The sequence below is a fragment of the Phyllostomus discolor genome, chromosome 7, assembly GCF_004126475.2.
Source record: "Phyllostomus discolor isolate MPI-MPIP mPhyDis1 chromosome 7, mPhyDis1.pri.v3, whole genome shotgun sequence".
Lineage (NCBI taxonomy): Eukaryota > Metazoa > Chordata > Mammalia > Chiroptera > Phyllostomidae > Phyllostomus > Phyllostomus discolor.
The window spans coordinates 100,844,638-100,868,981 of NC_040909.2; the positions used below are offsets into that span (position 1 = coordinate 100,844,638).

Consider the following 24,344-nt stretch of genomic DNA (forward strand, 5'->3'; position numbering starts at 1 on the left):
ATCCATCAGATTTCTGAGCTTAGAAAGCTAAAGGTAAAATCTGGATGGTGATGAATTTACTGAGGCAATGTAATAATGCATAGACCTGACTGGGGACCAGCTGGCCTTGCCCAGGTGACACCCAGATACCACCGAACAGTTTCCTGATGTTCCTATAGAATGGAGATCAGAGTGATTAAGTGCCGTAATCCAAGTAAGCAAGGAAGGAATGGAGCGAGAGTGGTGGCCTTCTGCGGGCTGAGAATTTACCACCGATTTCAATGTGAGGGGTGAGGGAAGGGCAGGAGACTTCTCAGTGGATGATTGAAGGGAAGGCAACATCACTAAGAAGTAGAAAAAAGGAAGGGCAGGTCCAAGTTAAGAAAAAGAGGACATGGCGGATTTAAGGTGTTGACATAAGAGTCATATGGAAATATCTAAAGGCAGCTGAAAATAAAGCTCAGAATGAGGTTCAAGAGTAAAGTGCAACAAGTCAAGTTATGTTAACAAGTTATGTTAACAGATAAAATCACCTGTGAAGAGAGTCCTAAAGGAGAAGAGGTCTAAGAACAAAATCTTGGGTTAGGTCCTGAAGGTCCATAAGTACCATAAAACATAAAACCAAAGTGAAATGAGCAATGCCAAGTCAGCTTGTACACAGATGCTTTATTTCAGATGTTAAAAGTCAAAACTGTAAGCAAGATTCTCTTACAATGGAAAGTTTTCGCATACATCAAGAAACTCAATTTAGTCAGGGTAATTGTATTAATGTGAAAACCTTATAACAAAATACACTATTATATATGTGTACTCAGTTTCCATGCAAGTATGGCTGCTATACGTATGTCTGGCATTTTTATAACATACTGAAAGAAATTCAAATGAACACAACAGGGCAAAGGTGACTGAAGATGCCTGACATGCTTAAGATTTAAAAAGTTCTTACAAAAAGCAACAAAGCAGTTAACTGAAGGATTCAACCAACACCAACCCAAATAGGTACTATGTCCAATAGTCCCAGGCTTATCTGCAATATATTACTTTTGGAATAATTTCATGCTCAAGAAAAATTATGCTTTAAAAAATATAGCTCTCCCAAGATATTATACTTTGGTGATTGGACACTATGTACATACAAACCAGCTATGTACATCCAAACCAGATGAGGGCTACATAAATTTGAAAAAAACAAAACAAAACCCAGAAACCAAAAAATGAACCGTTATGTGCTATTAGTTCAAGGCAACTGAAATTAAAACAATCCAGTATGATTTTGTTACAATCATTGGTTTTACAAAGTGAAATTTCTGTGAGAAGTTCACTAATTAGGAAGCAATCAACATATACTTAACAAACATGCTAAGAAGATTCCAATTGGCTCATCTATTTGTTATCAACAAGGCATAATCTTAGTAGCAGACACTTTTTTCACTTCTCACCACATCTAATATGCAAAAAACAAGCTAGTGGATTTAAATAGCTTAAAACCCTATTGGGACTACTATTCAAGAGCTAGGCATTAAAATACTTAGTATTTCCTTTTCTATTAACATAAAGACATCAGAAAATCTTAAGCTGTTCTTGTCTTAAGGCATAGTATTTTGGTATTTGCAAGGATCTGCCTGGTAATGGTTGATTCCATTAAGTTAACCTGAGAACGTGCCATCATTTGCGTTTTCTCTTTTCACACAGTGCAAGTGGTGGTCGCTCTTTCCTTCTCTCATAGCAGCAAGCCGACTCTGCTACTGTCTATAGCAGCATACTTCAGGGGTGGAGAGGGAGAGAGTGTGTCAATTATAAATAAGAATTAAAACTACAGTGTACAATTCTATTTACCTGTCAGTGTTTAAGTTGACAGCACACCTTTATATATCTCCAAAAAAAAAACCCACCATAAAATCTCTACACAAAAGCAAATAAAGACATTCTTTCAAGAAGAAATAAAGTAAGTGCAAACACCTAAAACAGGCAACTGAAGCAACTGTTGTAACCTGTAGAGCAACACAAATTTTATAAAAGGGCAAAGTATTTTTATAAATAAAAAATAATGTTCTCTACTTCTGAAACATTGAGTAAATATAATAAACTTCTAAGTACAGACTGTTTTTAGGGACCAAAGTACCATATTATTTTTTAAACAAAATGCAAAATTTTCAAACACATATACAAATCACCAGATTAATTTATATAACCCCCCATATAATTTAAAAAGAAAATATTAAATTATTATTTAGTACATATTTTAGAGCTACTTTATAACCAACATGATTTAAAGGGCATAGTGCAATATTTAGGTAGATGTGACATACAGTATAGATATTGTGTATTTTGCAGCTATAACTTACTACTGTTTCATACTTAAAAGTCAAAACTGTTCTTTAATATGTCAGCTGTAACAACAGGAAACAACACTGGCTTCTAGACACCCTGTCTAGGTATAAATATCTACATTTAAGCTTTAAAAATGAAAATAAATTATAAAAACAGACTTCCTTCCAATTTACAAAGTTTTTCTGCTCCTACATACTGTACAATACATTCAACAAACTCCCAGCTCTTCTGAGATTTACGAAGAAAATACTGACTCTTTACAAAGGAAAATACCCTTTTTCCATGCTTTTTGTTTTTAGTACTATGCTCAAATAAATACATTAACACTGTAGTTTTATTGTTTTTGAAAAACACCAAAAATTAGTAGTGCAACTTTCTATCTTTCCTTTAACTTCCTTTCCATTGTGTTTCGTTGTCAATGGCAGCCTAAGTAAATCAGCACGCAGGCAAAGGTACTTCATAAAACCGTGTGTGCTTCCTATACATAGACTAACTTCAGAGACCACACATTAAACCTATCTTTAACAAAGCTGCAGCATTAAGAGAGTAGCAACATATATTTTTTAAAGAAAATGTGTGAGAATTTACTTTTAGATTATCCACAAACATTCCAATGTAATTTTTCATTTTTAAAAACAATTTTTAAAAATTTCATTTCTTAAAAAATAAACTATGAAATTGCCTACCCCTTACTTTCTGCCTTCTAAGTATGAAAAAAAGATGCAAACCATTAGGGATGTATTAAAACCTTAAAAACAATTAATTGACAAAAATTTCATTGCAACCTAATTTAGTATAGAATATTGTAAGGGAGTGGGGCATTTCATCAGTTTTAATAACAATTACAGTATGAGAGCTCTTGAAGTGCTGCTGCTAGCTGTGTAAGTGCTCAAATATCTTCTTGCTTGTTCAGTCATGATAAGTTGGTCTTCTGTCTTCCCATAAACCACTGTTTCCCATTCACAATTTGACTAGGAAAGAAATATTAATATTGTTAAAATTGCTAAAGTACTTAATTATCTATACTACGTCACAATTACACATTTAAAAGTCAATTACTTTAGTTGAGTGGATATTTGATAAGTGGTTATTATTAAAAATGTTTGGATAAAGACACTGTGATTCTTTTTAAATGATGTTACGTTTTAAAAATACATACTGAGTCCCGACTGACGTAGCTCAGTTGGGTAAGCATTGTCCTGCAAACCTAAGGGTTGTTGGCTCAATTCTCAGCCAGGACACATGCCTAGGTTGTGGGCTGGGTCCCTGGTTGGGGCACAAGTGAGAGGCAACTGAATGATGTTTCTCTCACATACTGATGTTTCTTTCCCCCTCTTCCTCTCTATCTCCCTCCTTTCCCCTCTCTAAAAATAAATAAATAAAGTCTAAAAAAATAAAGTGGTGACTATTAAGTCACAATTAAAAAAAAACACACATACCGAAACATTTAAGGTCATTTTTGTTTTAGTTTTCTATATTGTTTACAAACCTGTGGAGGCAGTTAAAAAGTTTTGTCCCTACAACTCCCTCCCCACCCCCAAATCAAATCATGGAAAGAATGTCAGTCTTTATTGATTGAAAATTTAACAAAAAATTGAGAAGATGTAATGTCAAAAAATAAGCTAAGAATGCTTTATGTCTTGCAAATTAGGAAATATAGTCATAGCACAAAGTCAAGTTTACATTGATTCATTTGTCTTCTGCCCTTATAAGGGTGACTACGTTATAGGCATGACCTGCTATGTAATAAATTTTTCTGAAAAGCTGTGTTAAACACTTGGAAATCAAATCATTCTAAATGGATTAAGAGAATATGCTACAAGGTCATTTGAAGAGCAGTGGCTCAAGACAGAGGTGAGGTGGCCATAGTTGATTGCCAAAGATGTTTTCAAGAAATGCTAGTGCTGCAGTAATTGTGGATATAAAGAAAACGTCCTCCTCAATGAACTCTCAAATTCTTTGGGTTGAATTCTTCAGATAACATGGTAAAAATTTTCCAGCCTTCATTTGCTGCTGCATAAGGGCTGCACAGCAATGGAAATTTTAAAAAGCTTTGTTTTACAACTTTTGAGCCAAAAAGTTCACTGGAAACCATTATACCAACAAAATCAAGTGCAGACTGCTTCTAACCACCTACGCTTTCAAGACAGCAATTAGGGCCATACTTATTTGTTATAAGAGAAGAGGTACCAAAAAGGTATTTTAACATCTTTAGTTTAAAAACGAAATAATATGCACCCCTGTGTTCATAGCAGCACTTTTTACAATAGCCAAAATTTGGAAGCAGGCCAAGTGCCCATCAGTAGGTGAGTGGATAAAAAAGCTGTGGTACATTTATATAATACTACTCAGCCATAAAAAAGAAGGAAATCTTACCCTTTGTGACAGCATGGATGGACCTAGAGAGTATTATGCTAAGTGGAATAAGCCAGTCAGAGAAAGACAAATACCATCTGATATTAGTCACTATGCAGAATCTAATGAACAAACTGAACTAGCAAGCAAAACAGTGACAGACTCATAGATAGAGTGCACACTGACAGCTATCAGGGGCGATGGCTGGATGAAAAAGGTGAGGGAATTAAGCAAACAAAACAAAACAAAACAAAACATAGACACAGACATCAGTATGTGATTACTATAGGGAAAGGGGATAGGGAGAGAGAGAAGAGGATAAAGGTGGGAAGGTGGGATAAATGGTGATGGAAGACTTGACCTGAGGTGGTGAACATAGAATGCGATATATAGATGATATATTATAGAATTGTACACCTGAAACCTATATAATTTTATTAACCAATGTCACCCCAATAAATTCCATTCTAAACAAACAAATAAATAAGAAAAAATAAAAATAAAATGAAATAGTGCCTAGGAAATCACCAGAAGAGTTTCTGTCTACAATTCCTATTATTTAGTTTATATGTGCCCTGATGAATGAGTCACTCAACACCCAAATCTAGTTTGAGTGGCAAAATAATAAGGAATGTTTAGTTACTGTAATAGTCAGTATCAAATTTAAAAAGAAAAAGCATAATTTGTGATCAGTAAGTCCAAAGTGATAATTGAATAAACAACAACAAAAATCACTAAAAGAAATTTATAAATTCATACCTGAAGATTCTTTTCCAATGTGACAACTTTGGGAGTGTTAGGGTTTGGTTTCTTTTTATTAAGTGTATATGTTTTGTTGGTTGAGTTTATATCTTGTTTTTCAGGAGTCAAGTTGCACCTATTATCATGTATTTCCAATAATGGTATCATTAATAAAGATGTTGTAAATATATTTTCTGACTAAGAGAGAAAAAAACAAAGAGGAAAATAAAATAACTAAAAACCAGAGACAAATAGAGGGACTGATGAGTAAGAAGTAGTGGAAGCCTGGCTCATTTCCCTCCAAGAAAGCTTTTGACTCCGATGAAATTTCTAATAATGTGGCAAAATTAAATATTTCAGAAATGAACCAAAGATAAATACTGAAGTTTAAAGTTTTAAGAATTATCATTTTTTGACATCATACATAAGAGACCCAACTCCTCTCAAAACAAAAAAACATATAAAAAGTAAGGAAGCAAATAAAATATTCCTTACAGTTAATAGCTTCTTTCTGAATTAGGTAGAATAATACTAAAGGAACTTTATATAAATCTCTAATGAATTGACCACACATTGAGTATGAAACAAAAGCCACTAGGACTTAAAGCAACCATTTAAAAAAAATTCTTTACAAACCTGCGTGTCTAAAATGTCTTCAGTCAATAGTGGAGTACCTGGTTCTTCTTTTTCCCAATTATCTAAAACTAGTGATTTTCTGACTTTCTTCACAGAAGCAGTCGGCTAGAATGAAAAATTTACAATGAAAACATTATGGCAAAGTCACTTGGACATGATATGGCTTTCATTAATGACAAATAATACTAAAAGATCACCTCCTGTTTGCAGCTTTTGTAAGCAGGTTCATCTTCCTCTTTGAGGAATATGTCTGTTCCAGTTTCTTCTTTTAAAACTTCCCGAATATCTTCTTCCAAGAAGGCAAGTGGCTGTGACTAAATTGTTTTTTAAAAGATTTTTAAAAAGTCTTTTATAACAATTGCTTTTTCTCCCCATATACAGACACCCATCTTTTATATTTTTTCATTAGTGGCTTAATTTTCTCCTAGTCCCTCCTGATACATAAGTTAAATAATTAATCAACTAACTAGTTTTGTGGCAAAAATAATATTGCACATTGCAAACACTGAACAGTGTGGCACTCTCTTCACATATGCGAAAGCACAGACGTAAGTGAGAGCACACTTCCCATCTCTATTCATGAGCTACTATTGCTAGCACTATTATTAAAAAATTTTTAATAGCAGCAACTAGTAAAGCACATACTATTGTACTTGAAACTTAGCCTCATTAGATTTATTTCTATTATCTCTTTTATCTTTGCCAATAGCCCTCTGGGGTGTGTTTTATGATCTCCATTGAACAGAAACAGAAACTGAGCCTTAAAGAGATATCTTAATCAATCAGTTAAAAAATACTATTAGGAAAGTGCTTATGTATATCAAACTATTAAAATTACTTTATTCTATTACAGGTAACCACTACTGAAACTACTAAAAGGTTGGTTTTAGTGTTAAGAAAAGAGCTCTGCTGACACTTGATTTGCCTTCTCTGGATGATATAATGTAAAGTGAAAATTCAAAACAAGCTAAGCAAAGGTTTATTTACAAGTCAAGTAAAAAGATGAACACAAACTCAAACTTATAAATCAAAGATTAAATTTTTATCAGTTTCAGTGAATATCTTTTTTAAAATATTAAAAATCAAGGATAAAAATCAAAATTTGTGTTTTTATTAAATTAGGAAAATTCTTAAAAATAAAAAGAATATACATACCACAATTTTAAGGGGTCCATATTTTTTCTCCTGAGCAGCAAGCGCATTCTTAAAAGGAGTAGGAGTTCTTGGTGTGGTACCCAATATAGATCTTCTAATTGTAGGTGTTCTAAACCTATCCAAACATTTAGATATTTGTGTTATAGCCAAAATTTGACTTCATATGAATTAAGGAAGGCAACTGCATATATACATGATTTATTTAAACATTACAGGATGACTGTAAAGTATGCCTGCTTAAGCTAATTCTTATTCTAATCAATGATCTTTTTTTTCCCCCTGTGGAAGTATTTTGTAGATATGATTAAAGTCTATAACTAATTGAATTTATTTCAATGATCTTAATACAGAAAATAGAACTAATGTAGAAAAAAGCAGTAAAAATGTTTTGCTTGAGTTCAAAGTTTTAACAGATACATTTAGCTGGTGTTCAGTCTCCTGGGGATAAAACATAAGGTTATGATTTCATTTTTAATTCTAAGTCCCATATGGATAGGGACTAGGATATATGCATAAATGGACAAAAAACTAAAAATCTACTCTTGAAATTGTGTTTCTTGGTTTTTTTTTTAACACAAATATTTAATACCTACTTACCCTACATTCTCCTTTTGATCTTTGGGGGTTGTTTCCTTATGAAGAGGAGTTGTAATAAGAACTTTCTGCCCACAAATAGGAGTTGATGTAAATGAAGGATTTTCTATATTAACTTGTTCATTTCCAGAGCATGTGTTGAAAAACTAAAAACAGAAGAGAGTTTAAAGACAATTTCTAGAACATCAATATCCCTGAATAACTATTAAGCTGATAATATTTTCAAATTATTTCATAATCTCTCTTAGAAAAGGATTGCCAATAATACCACATTTACACTCCACTCCATGAAAATTATGTTCCAGGAAGGGCAGGACTTTTTGTTTTGTTCATTAATGCCTTCCTAGCAATTAGAACATTAAGTGTCCTTTCCTATGAGAATATTTTGAATTCAGAATAATGCTTTGCTGATAAAAATACAGTTGTCTGGCAAATCTGCTTATTTACAACACAGCTCAGAACCTCTGTGCAGCCAAAATTGGTATCACATAGTCCATTTCCAAATGACAAGCTTTATTCGTTGGATCTTAACTTACATGCAATTTTGAATTACTAATTTATTTTTGAAGCCAATAGATTAGAAGCAGTGGTAAGAAGTGGAAATTGCTGTAAAGCTATTTATAACTGGAACTAATTCTAGCTCTATCATTTTTAGTTCCTAATGTTTGCAATATACTTACCCCTAAGATTAGCAGTCAAACCCTCTTTAAACCCTGCACTGATGCCCATCAATTACAGGATAAAATCCAAGCTCTTTGCCATTGGGTATAAGGTCTTTAGAATCGTGCCTCACCTTCTTAGCCTTGGATTTCACACTTCAACAATAATTGCTAGTGTGTAAAGTTCTATAAATAGAAAATTTCCCTTGTGCCCAAGCCCATTTTCCCTTCCTCTAGGAGTTTAATAACTTGGAAGGGTAGGGTGGGGGTGGGGTGGGGATCACACTATTCACATTGCTGTCTACATAAATGACACCTCCTGAAGCGCGGGGAAGGCAGAGTTTTCAGAAAGCAGTTAATTGTGTCCTGCCAGATCTTCCTCATATTCCCAACATCTAAACACCTCCAATAATATCTCAGCACTCTCCAAGTCCTACTCCCATAAAATTATTTACTCTCTCAGGACAACTTGCTTAACTTCTAAATTTCATTCCACCTACCTGCTAAGGTTTTTTGAAAGAGGATTAACTGAGATGCTGTAATAAAAGTATTTAGCACACAGCCTAGAATATAGTATTCATTAAAAAAGAGAAGTACAGTTTGCCTTAATATAAATATCTGCTGCCCAGGAACATAACTATAGGAAAAAGCAGGTAGTTCTTGATATCCCTAGAAAAACCTGACACATGAAATTCTTACAGTGAGCAGTTAACTATGGGTATATATATACCTGATATCTGTTAAACAGTCACTCGGAATATTGATACCAGGCTCAGCTCTGCCATTAGATAATTTGGACAAAACATTTTACCTTTCTGGGCCTATTTCCTGATGAGTCTCATTAAAGATGTGGAAGTACATATGCTAAACATCTCTTTTAGCTCTAAAAATCGTAAGGCACTCTAATGCCACTACTACATTTTGTGAGATACCTTCTGATTTATCAGAGCTTAGCATGCTCATGTATACATTTTAAGTACATTATCCATTTTTATATGATATTGAAGCAATGAATTGCTAGCAAGGATATTAAAGATGTAATTTAATGTAGCTCATCAATATTTGGAAAGATAAAGAGAAACAACATTACTACCTGTGAAGGAGAAAATGGTAGTGTTTTCACCGGTGTGTGTTTTAAAGCTGTATTACTGCCATCACTGAATGAGCCATCGCTAAGTTCACTGCCAGGGGACTGGCCCACTCGTGTTCTTCTCTTCTTTCTGAGAATGGTTGGTGGAGTACTAAACTTGACCACATTGGGGGATGTTAAAGGAACAGCCTCACTTTCTGCACCATTACAACTGTTTTTTTTCTCTTCAAGAACCAGGCTGACGTTAAACTGGCATTCCATGGCACCTTCATTGTGCTGAATTCGCATTAGTTTAACAGGAGTCATGGCACCTTCATTGTGTTGAATCCGCATTAGTTTAACTGGAGTGGACTTAACAGGAGAAGCAGCAGCATCAGTAAGATCAAAACTGGTAACATCACTCCATGCTACAGGATCCTGCAATACATTAAATTCTTAAAGTTAATGCTGTAATCTAGTTAAATCTGATTTGAACTTGGGATGATTTGCACAGTTAATTAACTACTCATTTTTATTGATAGAAACAGGTTTTCCTTTCCTTGTTCATCTTTTTTTTAAAATAAGACCATTTGTGAGGAACAGATTATGGTTTTACTATGACTCCAATTTGGAATATCCCAAAATAATATTCTATCTAATTCAGTAGCTGAAGCTTACTGTCAACATATTTTAAGTAAAAAGAACAAATTATTTTGTTATTATCAAAGAGTACAAATCATCATAAAACCTTACACTCTATTCCACATGAGAAAAATGCTATCAAATTCTACATAATCATCCGGTAATGTGTATGGGACATCTTCAAAATGGTCAATGGTCATATACTTTGATCCAGAAATTCAATTTAACCTAGGCCATAACCATGATTTTACATAAAGCTTTATGTAATACACTCTACAATGTGTAATACTGAAAAACTGGATACCATTACCAACAATAAGAATACATTGGGTAAATAAATTTTGTTAGTCATATGGTAGACTACGAGGCCATTAAAATTCAAGTTTAAAAAAACAGTTAAGAAAACAGACATGCTTATGATATGTGGAGAAAAAAATCCACAAACATGTAAGTATATATTGGGCTTTGAAAATATGTGAATATGTATATTTTATATGTATAGAACATAGCCTGAAAGGCAATACCTCAAATTATTAACTCTTGATTTATGAAAGATTTTAATTTTCTTCCTTTCAGTTTTCTCTGGTTCCCAGCTATCTCTAACATATTTGTACAACTTGTATAACAAAGAATAAAATGGTAAATATTACATTTTAAAAATTCTATACAAGGTACATACTTGAGAAAGACTTATATATTTTTTCCAGAAGTCACTGCAAACTATGAGAGAAATTAAGCATGACATACAAAGTAATGCTTAACATAAAACTGCTCAGGGTCCATTAAACTGAGTTTCTAAACATGAAGCCATGTAACTAAAATTGAGCTTTTGATAATCTCACAATTTCAAACTTACAGATTCGATAAGTTCTAGAGTCTCTGCAAATTCTGGGATGGTTTGTAGTGAGGACAGCACAGCATTTGCCTCTACGGCCAGGAACTTTGTGGGTGAATTCTGCTGAGCAGTCAGAGTCTGATTTTCATCCATACTGTAAAACTCACTAGTATGCTCCTCGAGGCTGTTTAGAGTATTGGATGTGCTGTCATCCATGAGGAAACTACTGGACCAACTAGAAAAGTTTCCAGGCTGCTAAAAGTACAAAAGAAATTTGAATATTATTTGTCATTCTGAATCTAAGCAGAAAATTTCTTTTTTTTTCTAAGCAGAAAATTTCTATTTTAAGTAAGAGTTTTTTTCTACAACTAAAAATATCATAGCAAATATTCTGTCTTTCCTTAAAACTGATATTTTTTCATTAAATTTCATATCTTGACTCTCTTTTTTCTAACTAAATTTGTTCTAAAATTTATAAAATAATGGTGAGATAATACAAGCATGCACATATAACATAAAGTTAAAACTTGTAGAATCTGGCCTCGACCTTTCAAACTTCATCTTCTGACACACCCTCCTCCCAGGAAATACCCAACTATAGTACTTGAGATTCCCCAGTGAGTTATTTTTTTTACCCTGGAATGCCTTTGCACATACTGCTGCTCCCTTTATCTGTAGAATGCTGTGTAACCTACTGACCAGGGAAACTCCTATTCCTCATTTAAGGTAAAGTTCAAACATTGGTAAGTACTCCATTGGACTATGCTTTCACTTGTTCCATGTATAATAATGACCTGGTTCATTTACTTTGCTAATATATAATCATTGCCTATCTTTCAAGACCGTGCTCAAATAGAATTTCTCCCAGGAATCCTTCCTTGACTACCTAACTCTCAATTAGACACCTCTCCTATGTGCTCCCATAAAACTTTGTGACTTATTTTATCAAAATACGTCCTGTTTCCTGTCCGTGTTCCCATTACAGAGTATATCCTTTGAGGTCAGGGACTGCGTCATTTTTCTTTCTCTTGCTAGTGATGTACACTGGGCAATATACTCAATCTTTTGAGCCTAGTTTCCTAGTGTCTCATAATAAAAAACAAGAGAAGAGACCTGGAAGAGCCATAATTTAAAAAGAATATGTAATTTGAAAGCTGTTAAGAGAGTAGATCCTAAGAGAACTTACAAAAAAGAAATTTTTTTTTATCTTTTTCTTGTCTTTGCAGCTATATGAGATGATAGATGTTAACTGAACTTAAGTGGTAATCATTTCACATCACATGTAAGTCAAATCATTATGCTATACACCTTAAACTTACACAGGGCTCTTTGTTAATTATAACACATACTGGGGAAAAAAGAAAAAGAAGCACAATATGTAAAGTGTATTGCACTGTCCAGTAAAACTTTCTGATGTGACAAAAATGTTTTACATCTGAAGCTGCTCAGTAAGGAAGCAATTATAACCACAGAGGCAGCCAAAATGTGGCTACAACTGAGGAGCTGAATTTTTAAATCTTATTTAAAATCAAATGTGGTTAGCAACTACTGTATTTTACAGAGAACATTACCCCAGTCCATAGGAAGCACTCAATAAATGGTACCTATTACTATTAAAAATAAAAATTGCTAGAATGTGCTAGAGTCACAGTAAGAAAATGTTAAGTTTCAAGGAAGATGAAGAAACAAGTTTCCAACACTGTTACAACATAAGTCCCACCTATTTAAAGTTTCCTTAAAAATATAAGAAAGTAAAGCAATCTTATTTCATTAGCATAGAGTCTATGAAGAGAGTTTTAAACCATATTCATTTTAATTGAGTTTGCAGCTAGTAAAAAGATTCATAAAGGGAGATCACTGGGCCCACTGGAAAAACCACAGGTCTACAATCATACACACCTGAATCCAAATCCCTAACAATAAACCACCTACTTCAAAGAATTAATATAAGCACTACCAAAAATTCATATAACACATCTATAATGTATGTACACTAAGTAAAACAGTAGCCATTATTATCACATAATTCTTAAAAATGAGTACTTTATGTGTGTATGGAGTCTATTTTGCTGGGTGTAGCAAATTTCCTCTAGAATCAGGAATTTCCAATCTCCTTATAAACCAGATCTTGGCCTTGGCTGGCATATCTGAGTGGATTGAGTGCTGACTTGTGAACCAAAGGGTCGCCGGTGTGATTCCCAGTCAGGGCACATGCCTGGGTTGTGGGCCAGGTCCCTGGTGGGGGGTGTGCAAGGGACAACCACACATTGATGTTTCTCTTTCTCCTTCCCTTCCACTTTCTCTAAAAACAAATAAAATATTTTTTTAAAAAACAGATCTTTATGAGAGTGGATTTCAGATAGCAAATTCTTTTTAAAAATATACTCTTTCTCCTTTTTAATGCAAAATGCCAACTCTTTTAGCTAGCTATATTTTCCTGTTAGGTTAAAAATGATGGGCTACAATCTGAAAAATAATCAAAGGCATTTTTGTACACTGACAATGAAATATCAGGAACAGAAATCAGGAAAAAAATCCCATTTGCTATAGCAACAAGAAAAATAAAGTACCTAGGAATAAACCTAACCAAGGAAGTAAAAGACCTGTACTCAGAAAACTATACAACACTGAAGAAAGAAATTAAGGGAGATACAAATAAATAGAAGTATATACTGTGTTTATGGACTGGGACAATTAACATCATCAAACTGTCCATACTACCCAAAGCAACTTATAGATTCAACGCAATCCCTATTAAAATACCAATGACACGTTTCACAGACATAGAACAAGCATTTCAAAAATTAATATGGAACCATGAACAACCCCAAAGAGCCACAGCAATTTTGAGAAAGAACAACAAAGTAGAAGGCATCACCACACCTGACACTGAACTATATTACAAAGCCACTGTAATCAAAACAGTCTAGTACCGGCATAAGAACAGACACATTGATCAATGGAACAGAACAGAGAACCCAGAAATAAACCCAAGTTTCTATGGTCAATTAAAATTCGACAAAGGGGGCAGAAGCATAAAATGGAGTAAAAATAGCCTCTTCAACAAATGGTGTTGGGAGATCTAGACAGCCACATGCAAAAAAATGAAACTCAACCACCAACTTACACTATACACAAAAATAAACTCAAGATAGGTAAAAGACTTAAATATAAGTCACAACATCATAAAAGTCCTAGAGGAGGACATAGGGAGGAAAATCTCAGATATTCCACACATCAATATTTTCACTGATATGCCCCCTAGAGCAAGGGACATAGAGGAAAGAATAAACAAACGAGACTTTATCAAAATAAAAAGCTTCTCCACGACTAAAGAAAACATCAGCAAAATGAAAAGGGAACCAACTGTATATGAAAATATATTTGCCAATGATATATCAGACAAGGGTTTGACCTCCAGAATATATAAAGAACTCACACAATTCCACTCCAGAAAGACAAACAACCCAATTAAAAAATGGGAAAAGGACCTGAACAGACACTGCTCCAAGGAGGACATACAGAGAGCCCAGAGATATATGAAAGGATGCTCAGCATCACTAGCCATCAGAGATGCAAACTAAAACCACAATGAGATACCACTTCATACCTGTCAGAATGGTCATCATAAATAAATCAACAAATAATATGTGCTGGAGAGGTTGTGGAGAAAAGGGAACCCTAGTACATTGTTGGTAGGAATGCAGACTGGTTCAGCCACTTTGGAAAACAGTGTGGAATTTCCTCAAAAAACTAAAAATGGAACTGCCTTTTGACCCAGCAATTCCATTGCTGGGATTATACCCTAAGAATCATGAAACATTAATTCAAAAGAACTGATGCACCCCAGTGTTCATAACAGCACAATTTACCAAAGCCAAGTACTAGAAGCAACCCAGGTGCTCATCAGTAAATGAGTAGATCAAAAACCTGTGGTACATTTACACAAGGGAATACTACCCAACAGAAAGAAAGAAGGAGATCCTACCCTTCACAACAGCATGGATGGAACTGGAGAGCATTATGCTAAGTGAAGTAAGCCACGTAGCAAAAGACAAATACCATATGATCTCACCTATAAATGGAACCTAATCAACAAAACAAACAAGCAAGCAAAATATAACCAGAGACATAGAAATTAAGAGCAAATTGACAGTAACCAGAGGGGAGGGGGAAGGGAGATAAAAGGGGAAAGAAGGGAAAAAGTCATCAAGGAACATATAAAAGAATCCATAGACAAAGCCAAAGTGGGGAAGGATGGAGGGTGAGAGGTGGGGTGGGAGGGGTGGGGAAAAGTGGTGGCGGGAAAATGAAGACAACTGTGTTCGAACAACAATAAAAAAAGGAAGAAAAAAAAAGTAGGGCCAAGATGGAAGCGTAGTTAGATACACTTTGCCTCCTTGCACAACCAAAAGAAGGACAACAACAAATTCAAAAACATAAAATAACCAGAACTGCCAGAAAATCGAACTATATGGAAGTCCAACAATCAAGGAGTTAAAGAAGAAACATTCATCCAGACTGGTAGGAGGGGCAGAGACAAGCAGCTTGGGCTAAGAAGATGTACGGCAAGGTGGTGGCTGGAGGACCAGAGCATGCAAGTTGGCAGCTGGCAGACCGGGCAAGGTGGAGGCTACGGGCTGTCCCACATTTGCACGCAGATAAACTGGGAAGAACAACTGGGGAGTAAGACAGACCATGCAACCCAGGGTCCCAGTGCAGGGAAATAAAGCCTCAAAACCTGTGACTGAAAAAACCTGTGGGGGATGAGACAGAAGAAACTCCCAGGCTCACAGGAGAGTTTATTGGAGAGACCCACAGGGTCCTAGAATTTACACAAACCCACCTACTTGGGAATCAGCACCAGAAGGGCTCAATTTGCTTGTGTGTAGCAGAGGAAGTGACCGAAAGCCCACAGAGAGCTGAACAAGCAGCATTGTTCCCTCTTGAACCCCTCCCCCACAGATAGTGTCACAATGCAGCAATGTGGGTTGCCCTGCCCTGGAAAATAACTAAGGCTCCTCCCCTTACCATGTAACAGGTGCACAAAGACAAAAAAATATGACCCACATGAAAGAACAGATCAAAGCTCCAGAAAAAATACAACTATGCAATGAAGAGATGGCCAACCTACCAGATGCAGAGTTCAAAATACTAGTAATCAGGATGCTCATAGAAATGGTTGAGTATGGTCGCAAAAAAGAGGAAAAAGAGAAGGCTATAAAAAGTGAAATAAAGGAAAATGTACAGGGAACCAACAGTGAAGGGAAGGAACCGAGACTCACATCAACAGTTTGGAGCAGAAGGAAGAAATAAACACTCAACTAGAACAGAATGAAGAAACAAGAATTCAAAAAAATGAGAAGGCTTAGGAACATCTGGGACAATTTTAAACGTTCTAACATCTGACTCATAGAGGTGCCAGAAGGAGAAAAGGAAGAGCAAGACATTGAAAACGTATTTGAAAACATAATGAAGGAGAACTTCCCTAATCTGATGAATGAAAGAGACTTCAGAAAGAGACTTTCCAGAAAGTCCAGGAAACTCATAGAGTTTCAAAAAAGTTAGACCCAAGGAAGCACACACCAAGGCACACCATAATTACATTACCCAAGATTAAAGATAAGGAGAGAATCTTAAAACCAGCAAGAGAAAAGGAGACAGTTACCTACATTATCGGTGGGGGTGGGGGTACAGAATGGGGGAAGGGTAAAGGGAATAAGAAGCATAAATGTTAAGTACAAAATAGACAGGGGGAGGTTAATAGTATGGGAAATGGAGAAGCCAAAGAACTTAAATGTACAACCCATGGACATGAACTAAAGGAGGGGGGAATGATGTTGGGAGCGGGGTTACAAGGCAGAGGGGAATAAAGGGGAGAAAAAAATGGGACAACTGTAATAGCATAATCAATAAAATATATTTAATAAAACAAAAAAATAAAATAAAAAAGAAGTAAAATAAGTACTCTTCAGGTCTTCCTATTTGCCCAAGGTTTTTGCCCAAGAGTAGTTTCAAAACAAAAACTACTCTTCCTATGAAATATATCTTGTCTATTACAATTAACAAATGTCATTTTATTAATATTCTTTTTAATGGTATAAAGACATCACCAACTACCTAATAATACTATTTCAAGATCTCAGGTTAGTAATTCTATAGTAGTTTCCATGCCTCATTCAGCCCCAAACCAAGGAAAACCCTTCTTAAATGTAAAAAGTCTCAGGATATTAAAGTTTTAAAACTTCTTTAAGCACAAATTTTTTTCCCTTAATCCATCTAAAATAGCCTGTTTAACTTTGCTAGAATGATTACCATTTATCCTAATTTAATACTACTAGTTGTTCTCAGCAACCAAATCTTAGACAATAGTTTTCACACCTGGTAACCAAAAACAACATCCACATAAAAATTTCTTTGGAGAGGATAAAATCTAAATGTTATTTTTCTTCATAGCATTTTTATATGCCAATAACAAACAGAAAAGGAAATTAAGAAAACAATCAAATTCATAATTTCTTCAAAAAGAATAAAATACCTAAGAATAGACGTAATCAAGGATGTAAAAGACCTGTACTTGGAAAATTATAAGACACTGAAGAAACTGAAGAGGATACAAGTAAGTGGAAGCACATACTGAGTTCATGTGTAAGAAAAATTAACGTTATTAAAATGTCCATACTACCCAAAGTAATCTATAGATTCAGTGCAATTTCTATGAAGATTCCAATGATGTATTTTACAGAACTAGAAAAAATGTTTCAAAAATTTATATGGAACCACAAAAGGCCTTGAAGAGCAACAGCAATACTGAGAAAGAACAGTTGGAGGAATCACACTACCTAATACCAAACCGTACTGTAAGACTGCAGTAATCAAAACAGTATGGTACTGGCATAAAAACAGACATATAGATCAACAGAACAGAATGGAGATCCAAAAAATAAACCTACACCTTCAGAGTCAATTAATATTTGACAAGAGAACCAAGCACATACAATGGATTAAAGATTATTTATTCAATAAATGGTGTTGGGGAAATTGGACAGATATGTGCATAAAAATGAAACTAGACCACTTTCTTACACCACACACAAGAATAAATTCAAAGTGGATTAAAGACTTGAATGTCAGAGCCCAAATCATAAAAACTGTAGAAGAAAACATAGGCAGCAAAATCTTGCATATTGTTGGTAGCATTATTCAATCAGCTATATTTCCCCAGGCCACGGAAACAAAAGAAAAAATAAACAAATGGGACTACATCAGTGTGTTCGCAGCCGCTGTTGCTCTTTAATGCCAGCACCTCCTCTAGGTCGCCAAGTTCCAGCCAAAAGAGAAGGGGGGTAAGTAAAGAGGTCCCTATACCATGGCTTGTACAAAGCAGACTGCCCGCAAATCGAATGGTGGTAAAGCACCGAGGAAGCAACTGGCTACCAAAGCCGCTCACGAGAGTGCACCCTCTACTGGAGGGGTGAAGAAACCTCATCGTTACAGGCCTGGTACTGTGGCACTTCGTGAAATTAGACGTTATCAGAAGTCCACTGAACTTCTGATTCGCAAACTTCCCTTCCAGCGTCTGGTGCGAAAAATTGCTCAGGACTTCAAAACAGATCTGCACTTCCAGAGTGCAGCTATTGGTGCTTTGCAGGAGGCAAGTGAAGCCTATCTGGCTGGCCTTTTTGAAGACACCAACCTGTGTGTTATTCATGCCAAACGTGTAACAATTATACCAAAAGACATCCAGCTAGCATTCCGCATACGTGGAGAACGTGCTTAAGAATCCACTATGATGGGAAACATTTCATTCTTTAAAAAAAAAATTCTCTTCTTCCTGTTATTGGTAGTTCTGAACATTAGATTTTTTTTTTTCCATGTGGTCAAAAAGGTACCTAAGTATATGGTTGCAAGTGGAAAATAGGGGACAGAAATCAGGTATTGGCCGTTTTTCCATTTTCATTTGTGTGTGAATTTTTTAAATATAAATGCAGGGACATAAAGCATTAATACAAGTCAAGGTGTTTCAGTGAGCAAGTTTCAAGCAGTTCAACTTTATAACAATATAAATAAACCTGTTAAATTTTTCTGGACAATGCCAGCATTTGGATTTTTTTAAAACAAGTAAATTTCTTATTGATGGCAACTAAATGGTGTTTGGAGAATTTTTATCATACAGTAGATTCCATCCATTCACTATACTTTTCTAACTGAGTTGCCCTACATGCAAGTATGTTTTTAATGTTGTCTGTCTTCTGTGCTGTTCCTGTAAGTTTGCTATTAAAATACATTAAACTATAAAAAAAGGGACTACATCAAACTAGAAACTTTTTGCATAGCAAAGGAAAACATCAATGAAATAAAAACACAACCCACAGAATAAGAGAACATACTGACAGATACACCTGATGAGGAGTTAATATCCAAAATGTATAAAGAACTTACAAAACTCAACACCAAAAAAAAAAAACCAAATAACCAAATTTAAAAATGGGCAAAGGGCCTGAATAGACACTTCTCCAAAGAGGACATACAGATGGTCAATAGACATATGAAAAGATCCTCAATGTCACTAATCATCAGACAAATGCAAAGTAAACCACAATGAGCTATCATCTCACACCTGTAAGAATGGCTATCATCAATAAATCAATAAACAACAAGTGCTGGTGAGGATGTGGAGAAAGGGGAACCCTAGTGCACAGCTGGTAGAAATGCAAACTGGTATAGCCACTGTGGAAAGCAGTATAGAGATACATTAAAAAATTAAAAATGGATCTGCCTTTGACCCAGTGATCCCACTTCTGGGAATATAGCCAAAGGAACCCAAAACACTAATTTAAAAGAACAGAAGCACCCCTGTGTTCATTGCAGCATTATTTACAACAGCCAAGATATGGAAGCAGCCCTAGTGCCCACCAGCAAATGAGTGGATAAAACAACTACCTGTAAAGGACATTTACACAATGGAATACTACTTTACTGTAAGAAAGAAGAAAGTTTTACCCTTTGCGACAGTATGGATGGATGGACCTGGAGAACATCGAGCTAAATGAAATAAGTCAGTCAGAGAAAGATAAATACCATATGATTTCACTCATTTGTGGAATCTAATGAACAAACTGAACTAACAAGCAAAATGGAGACGGACTCATAGCAGGATGACAGTTAATAGTGGGGAGGATAGGGGTAGAGGAACTGAGCAAAAAGGAAAAAAGGACACATGGACACAGACAACAGTATGGTAATTATGGGGGATATCAAGGGACTAAATGGTAATGGAAAAAGATACAATTAAGAAAAATCAAGTAACCTTAAAGTTGCAAATTAAAATGACTATTTTTTAGTCTATATAAAAATCTTAAGTCATAATGAATATATTTTCCACTTGTTGACATATGAAAGTCAATGCTAAGAAAAATTATAAACGCATATAAGAGATTCTAACAATAAAATCTAAACATTTAACCTAATTTCTTACCGCTGGAACTCTCTTTCTTCTAACTTCATTCTCAGCTGACATAAGAAGCAACTCAAGTTCCTTTATTTTTTTCTCCTTATCAGGATCTTCATCAACAAAGGGTTGCTAAAATAAGTTAAATAAAAAACAGGCTACTTATATAATTACTTTATTATTAGTGTTCTAATTTTTATTTTCTTCTACACAATATAAATCTATTTTTTCTAAAGCTTAATACTACTAAATCCCAAGTATCCAAAAATCACAATCCCTCTGGAATCTAAAGAGGTGATGGCAAATATTTACAATAGAACAGAAAAGAATTGGGCTTATGAAATAAATACATAAAAAATGGATACTGCATCATCTATATCAATTTAAAAATTTGTGTCTGGAGTATGCTTCTTCAATTTATTAAATTTTAGTACATATTCTTAACTAATTTAGCAAAAATATGTCCATTCACAACCTAAATGCATTAAGTTGGAAAATAAAAGAACCACCTTACTGGTGGTGTAATCCACTTTACATTTGCAGTGTATGCTTCTCAAACCCACTTAACAAACTTTCTCCTTTAACGTTATCATACACAAAGTAAGTGGGACAGATAGTATTGTTTTTGTCCTAGTTTTATACATGAGGACACAGGCACTATTAGACTTTCAAAAATGTCTGAAATGGTTTCCTTTGTTTTATTATAAATAAAAAGTTACCTGAATAAAGGCAGAAGTCTGAACATGTTCTATACAATTGCCTTCAGGTGACACATACTGATAAGCCGGAATCTAAAAGTAATTATATCATTAATATTGTACATATAACATTTTAAAATCTGAGACAAAGCACAAAAACTCTTGATAAAATATGAACATTAAAAAGTCAGAAAGTATTTTTGTTAACTTTATATTTTCATACCAACAATAGTTTCTTATCTAATAAGTACATCTCTGTTCTCAGGGTCTGATTAAAAGTCTTAACACAGGAAAGATCTACCTTCTAGATGAAACGTGAGAATTGTCTGGCCTAGATTCATCAGCCAATTACTCTATTAACTACAATATCCACCAAGTATTTTTAAATCTGCTATTAGGATTGCTCTACTTCCTGGAAAAGACAAAGTAATTTTGTTCCTATCTTTTAGCAGAAGGGATTAGTCCTTATGAAGATTCATAAAGATAGGACTAAAGCACATTTTTCAACATTTGTATCTCTTACTCCTACCACCATCCCATGGCCACCTCTGGGTAGAAAGATATGAAAATAGAGGTTTCTTATATTGCTTGCTTAGATAAAAATCAGAATTACTCATGTACTTTTTAATACTCTGTCAACAGACTAAGAATTATTCTTCTTTTCTAAAGCATCTGTAATAAGAATTTTGAAGTTGCATGCAAATTTAGTGTGTAGTGGTGGAAAGAAATATGAGAAGGTATTTCTTAAAACCTTAAAATATAATAAACCTAAGTGTGATAGAGTATATTTCCCATAATGGATTACCTAAATCACTAATATAGAATCATTATACATAACTTCTAACATTAAACTTAATTTTCACAATACCTGATTAGAATCAGTTATCAGTCAATTTGGTAACTAATGGATTAGAAATATATCTTTTACATATTTCATTAAAATCTGTGACAGTATTTCAAATCAATCCTTTTTTTCTTCCAAGTAAAAATTAGAATTATCTTTTTAGTATGCTAAATGAATTGAACTATGAATATATACATCTTTCAATTATTATTAAATATAAGGGAAATAATTCTTAAAGTGTATTTCTTATCTTTCCAATATAGTTTTCTTGAGACTGTTAAACCCTCCCTTAGCACCCCCAAAATTTTTTAAAATTATCTATGAGTTAAAAAATTAAATTTAAATAAACTTTCTAAGATAGGTTTTTCAGTTTATGCTGCTAAAATCTAGGACACTAAAGAAAAATGTAAAGAAACAGACAATAAAAACCTGGCAGGGGTGTCCAACCTTTTGGCATCTCTGGCCACACTGGAAAAAAAAAACTTGTCTTGGGCCACACATTAAATACACAAACACTAATGAAATTGATGAGCAAAAAAAAATTACAATTTTGTGTTGGGCCACATTCATAGCCACCCTGAGCTGTGTGCAGCCCACAGGCTACAGGTTGGACACCCCTGCAGATATTGAGTATAAGCAGATAACTATTATGTCTTCATATGTCTTTCCATTTGTAAATTAAGATGTCATTACTTTCTTTTAAAAATATGTCTTTAAAAATGTCCATTTAATGGAATAAAATCAATTCTGAGGCATACTAAGGATAATTTTTTGTCTAAGCATAAATTTTTAACACCTAGCCAAATTTTGTCTTTTGGTAGGTACTATTAAGTTCTGGCTTAATTTTTACATTGTGATAAGAACCACAAATTGCTCAACATGAACAGCAGCAGCATGACAGAAAGCTAGACAGGAAAATGTAAAACAAACCTTATGAAAACTCCTACTAAACTAATTGCTTACAGGTAGGAAAATGCACTATACAGAAAATAGAGCTGCCCCATTATGGACTTGGGTAATCTCTACTCTAATGAGCATTTTTAAATGAAGACTGAAGTCACTCAACTGGTTGGTTAGTAGTGGGAAGCAACATTCAATGCTGTCAAAGAACCAGTTATTTACCACACCTACTAAAATGATGGCTTGAACGACACATTGTTCTCCTTTAAACCATTTTATATACACACATCTTACTAAGTTCTCCTTTAAACCATTTTATATACACACATCTTAAGGATAAGGAATACTACAACTACAAAAATTTTCTAAAAATTAGAATAGATGTTAAAGCAGAGAAATCATTAGCTTTGAATCATAAACGAAGATTCAAAGAATGATACTATTAGGAAATGTACATATTAAATTTTTACATGTAAAAATTACATATATCGATACAAGGAAACATTTTAATGAGTTTGTGCCCAAAATATTTATCAAAACAAGTAGAGATAAACCTCCATTAATTATTTAACAGCAGTTATGGAATATTTTTCTAGCTCAGAAATTCAAATGTCTATTCCCCTAAATATATGTTGTATTTGTCCTATTAAGAAACCAAACACCTTCCCATATAGCAACTTAATTTTAGAAATAATAAAGGTATTAAAAATATGTGCCTGAACAGGTATGTAAAACTGATTCTGGGTTTGCAAGTGGTCCATTGTTGCACAAGGTTTGTGTTGAAGTTTAGATGAAGATTTTATTCCATCTTGTAAGTAGCCCTCCTGTTCCACTTTTCTTCGCATAGTAGAATTCCAATGGTTTTTGATAGAATTATCAGTCCTATAAAATGAAAGTGTGTAATTTTTTTAAAAAAGAGGATTCAACAAATTTTAATACTGTATAAAATGAACAAAGTGCATTTTACAACATTTATGTAAAATTAGATACTTGTTTAGTTAAAAAGACAAACTTTATGTCAGGCACAGTTCTAAGCACTGGAGTTATAGCAGTAAAGAAGACAAATTCCCTCTCTCATGGAATTTACATTCTCATTGGAAGTGTGGCAGAAGGGAAGGAGGAAGAAGAGAAAAACAAAAAAAAAACTAAATATATAATATGGAAGATACCACTGCAATGCAGATCATTAAAGTAGGACAAGAAAAACTAGTAAAAAGGGCAATTTTGATTAGGCAGTCCAGAAAGACCTCTGGGAGATGTCAGTGAAGCTAAGATCTGAATGACAAGGATAAACCAACCACACAAGAACAGAAAAAAAGAGCATTTCAGTTTGAGGGTGTGGTGAGGACAAAGACCTTGAAGCCAGGTACAAACATGGCTATGAAAAGCAACCACAAATTGCAGAATCCCAGCACTCCTTTTCACTTCCTAGAACAAAATACCTGTGGAAACAAG

General features: G+C 34.3%; 2 protein-coding genes across 5 annotated transcripts in view; one reads left to right on the top strand and one right to left on the bottom strand.

Annotated features, from left to right (window-relative positions):
• Positions 1-625: 625 nt before the first annotated feature.
• Positions 626-24,344, bottom strand: part of MYBL1 (MYB proto-oncogene like 1) — a 41,819-nt gene continuing 18,100 nt past the window's right edge. The window contains exons 6-16 of one of the 4 annotated variants that reach the window (XM_036031177.1): positions 23,606-23,771; positions 21,167-21,238; positions 20,475-20,579; positions 11,018-11,248; positions 9,544-9,957; positions 7,795-7,937; positions 7,198-7,312; positions 6,240-6,356; positions 6,043-6,147; positions 5,425-5,604; positions 626-3,281 (exon numbers count right to left, since the gene is read on the bottom strand). In XM_036031177.1, coding sequence (XP_035887070.1) covers positions 3,153-3,281; positions 5,425-5,604; positions 6,043-6,147; positions 6,240-6,356; positions 7,198-7,312; positions 7,795-7,937; positions 9,544-9,957; positions 11,018-11,248; positions 20,475-20,579; positions 21,167-21,238; positions 23,606-23,771 — 1,777 coding nt within the window. In that variant the 3' untranslated portion in view covers positions 626-3,152. Of the gene's footprint in view, positions 3,282-5,424; positions 5,605-6,042; positions 6,148-6,239; positions 6,357-7,197; positions 7,313-7,794; positions 7,938-9,543; positions 9,958-11,017; positions 11,252-20,474; positions 20,580-21,166; positions 21,239-23,605; positions 23,772-24,344 lie in introns of all 4 variants that reach the window. The other 3 variants (XM_036031176.1, XM_036031178.1, XM_036031179.1) reach the window with 3 other exon arrangements.
• Positions 18,329-18,819, top strand: LOC114514614 (histone H3.3A-like). The gene has a single exon (XM_028533826.2). It carries the CDS (start codon positions 18,366-18,368, stop codon positions 18,774-18,776), a length of 411 nt encoding a protein of 136 aa, XP_028389627.1. The 5' UTR covers positions 18,329-18,365; the 3' UTR covers positions 18,777-18,819.

Coding starts and splice junctions, on each gene's coding strand:
- LOC114514614 (XM_028533826.2), top strand. CDS start 18,366: ATGGCTTGTACAAAGCAGACTGCCCGCAAATCGAATGGTGGTAAAGCA.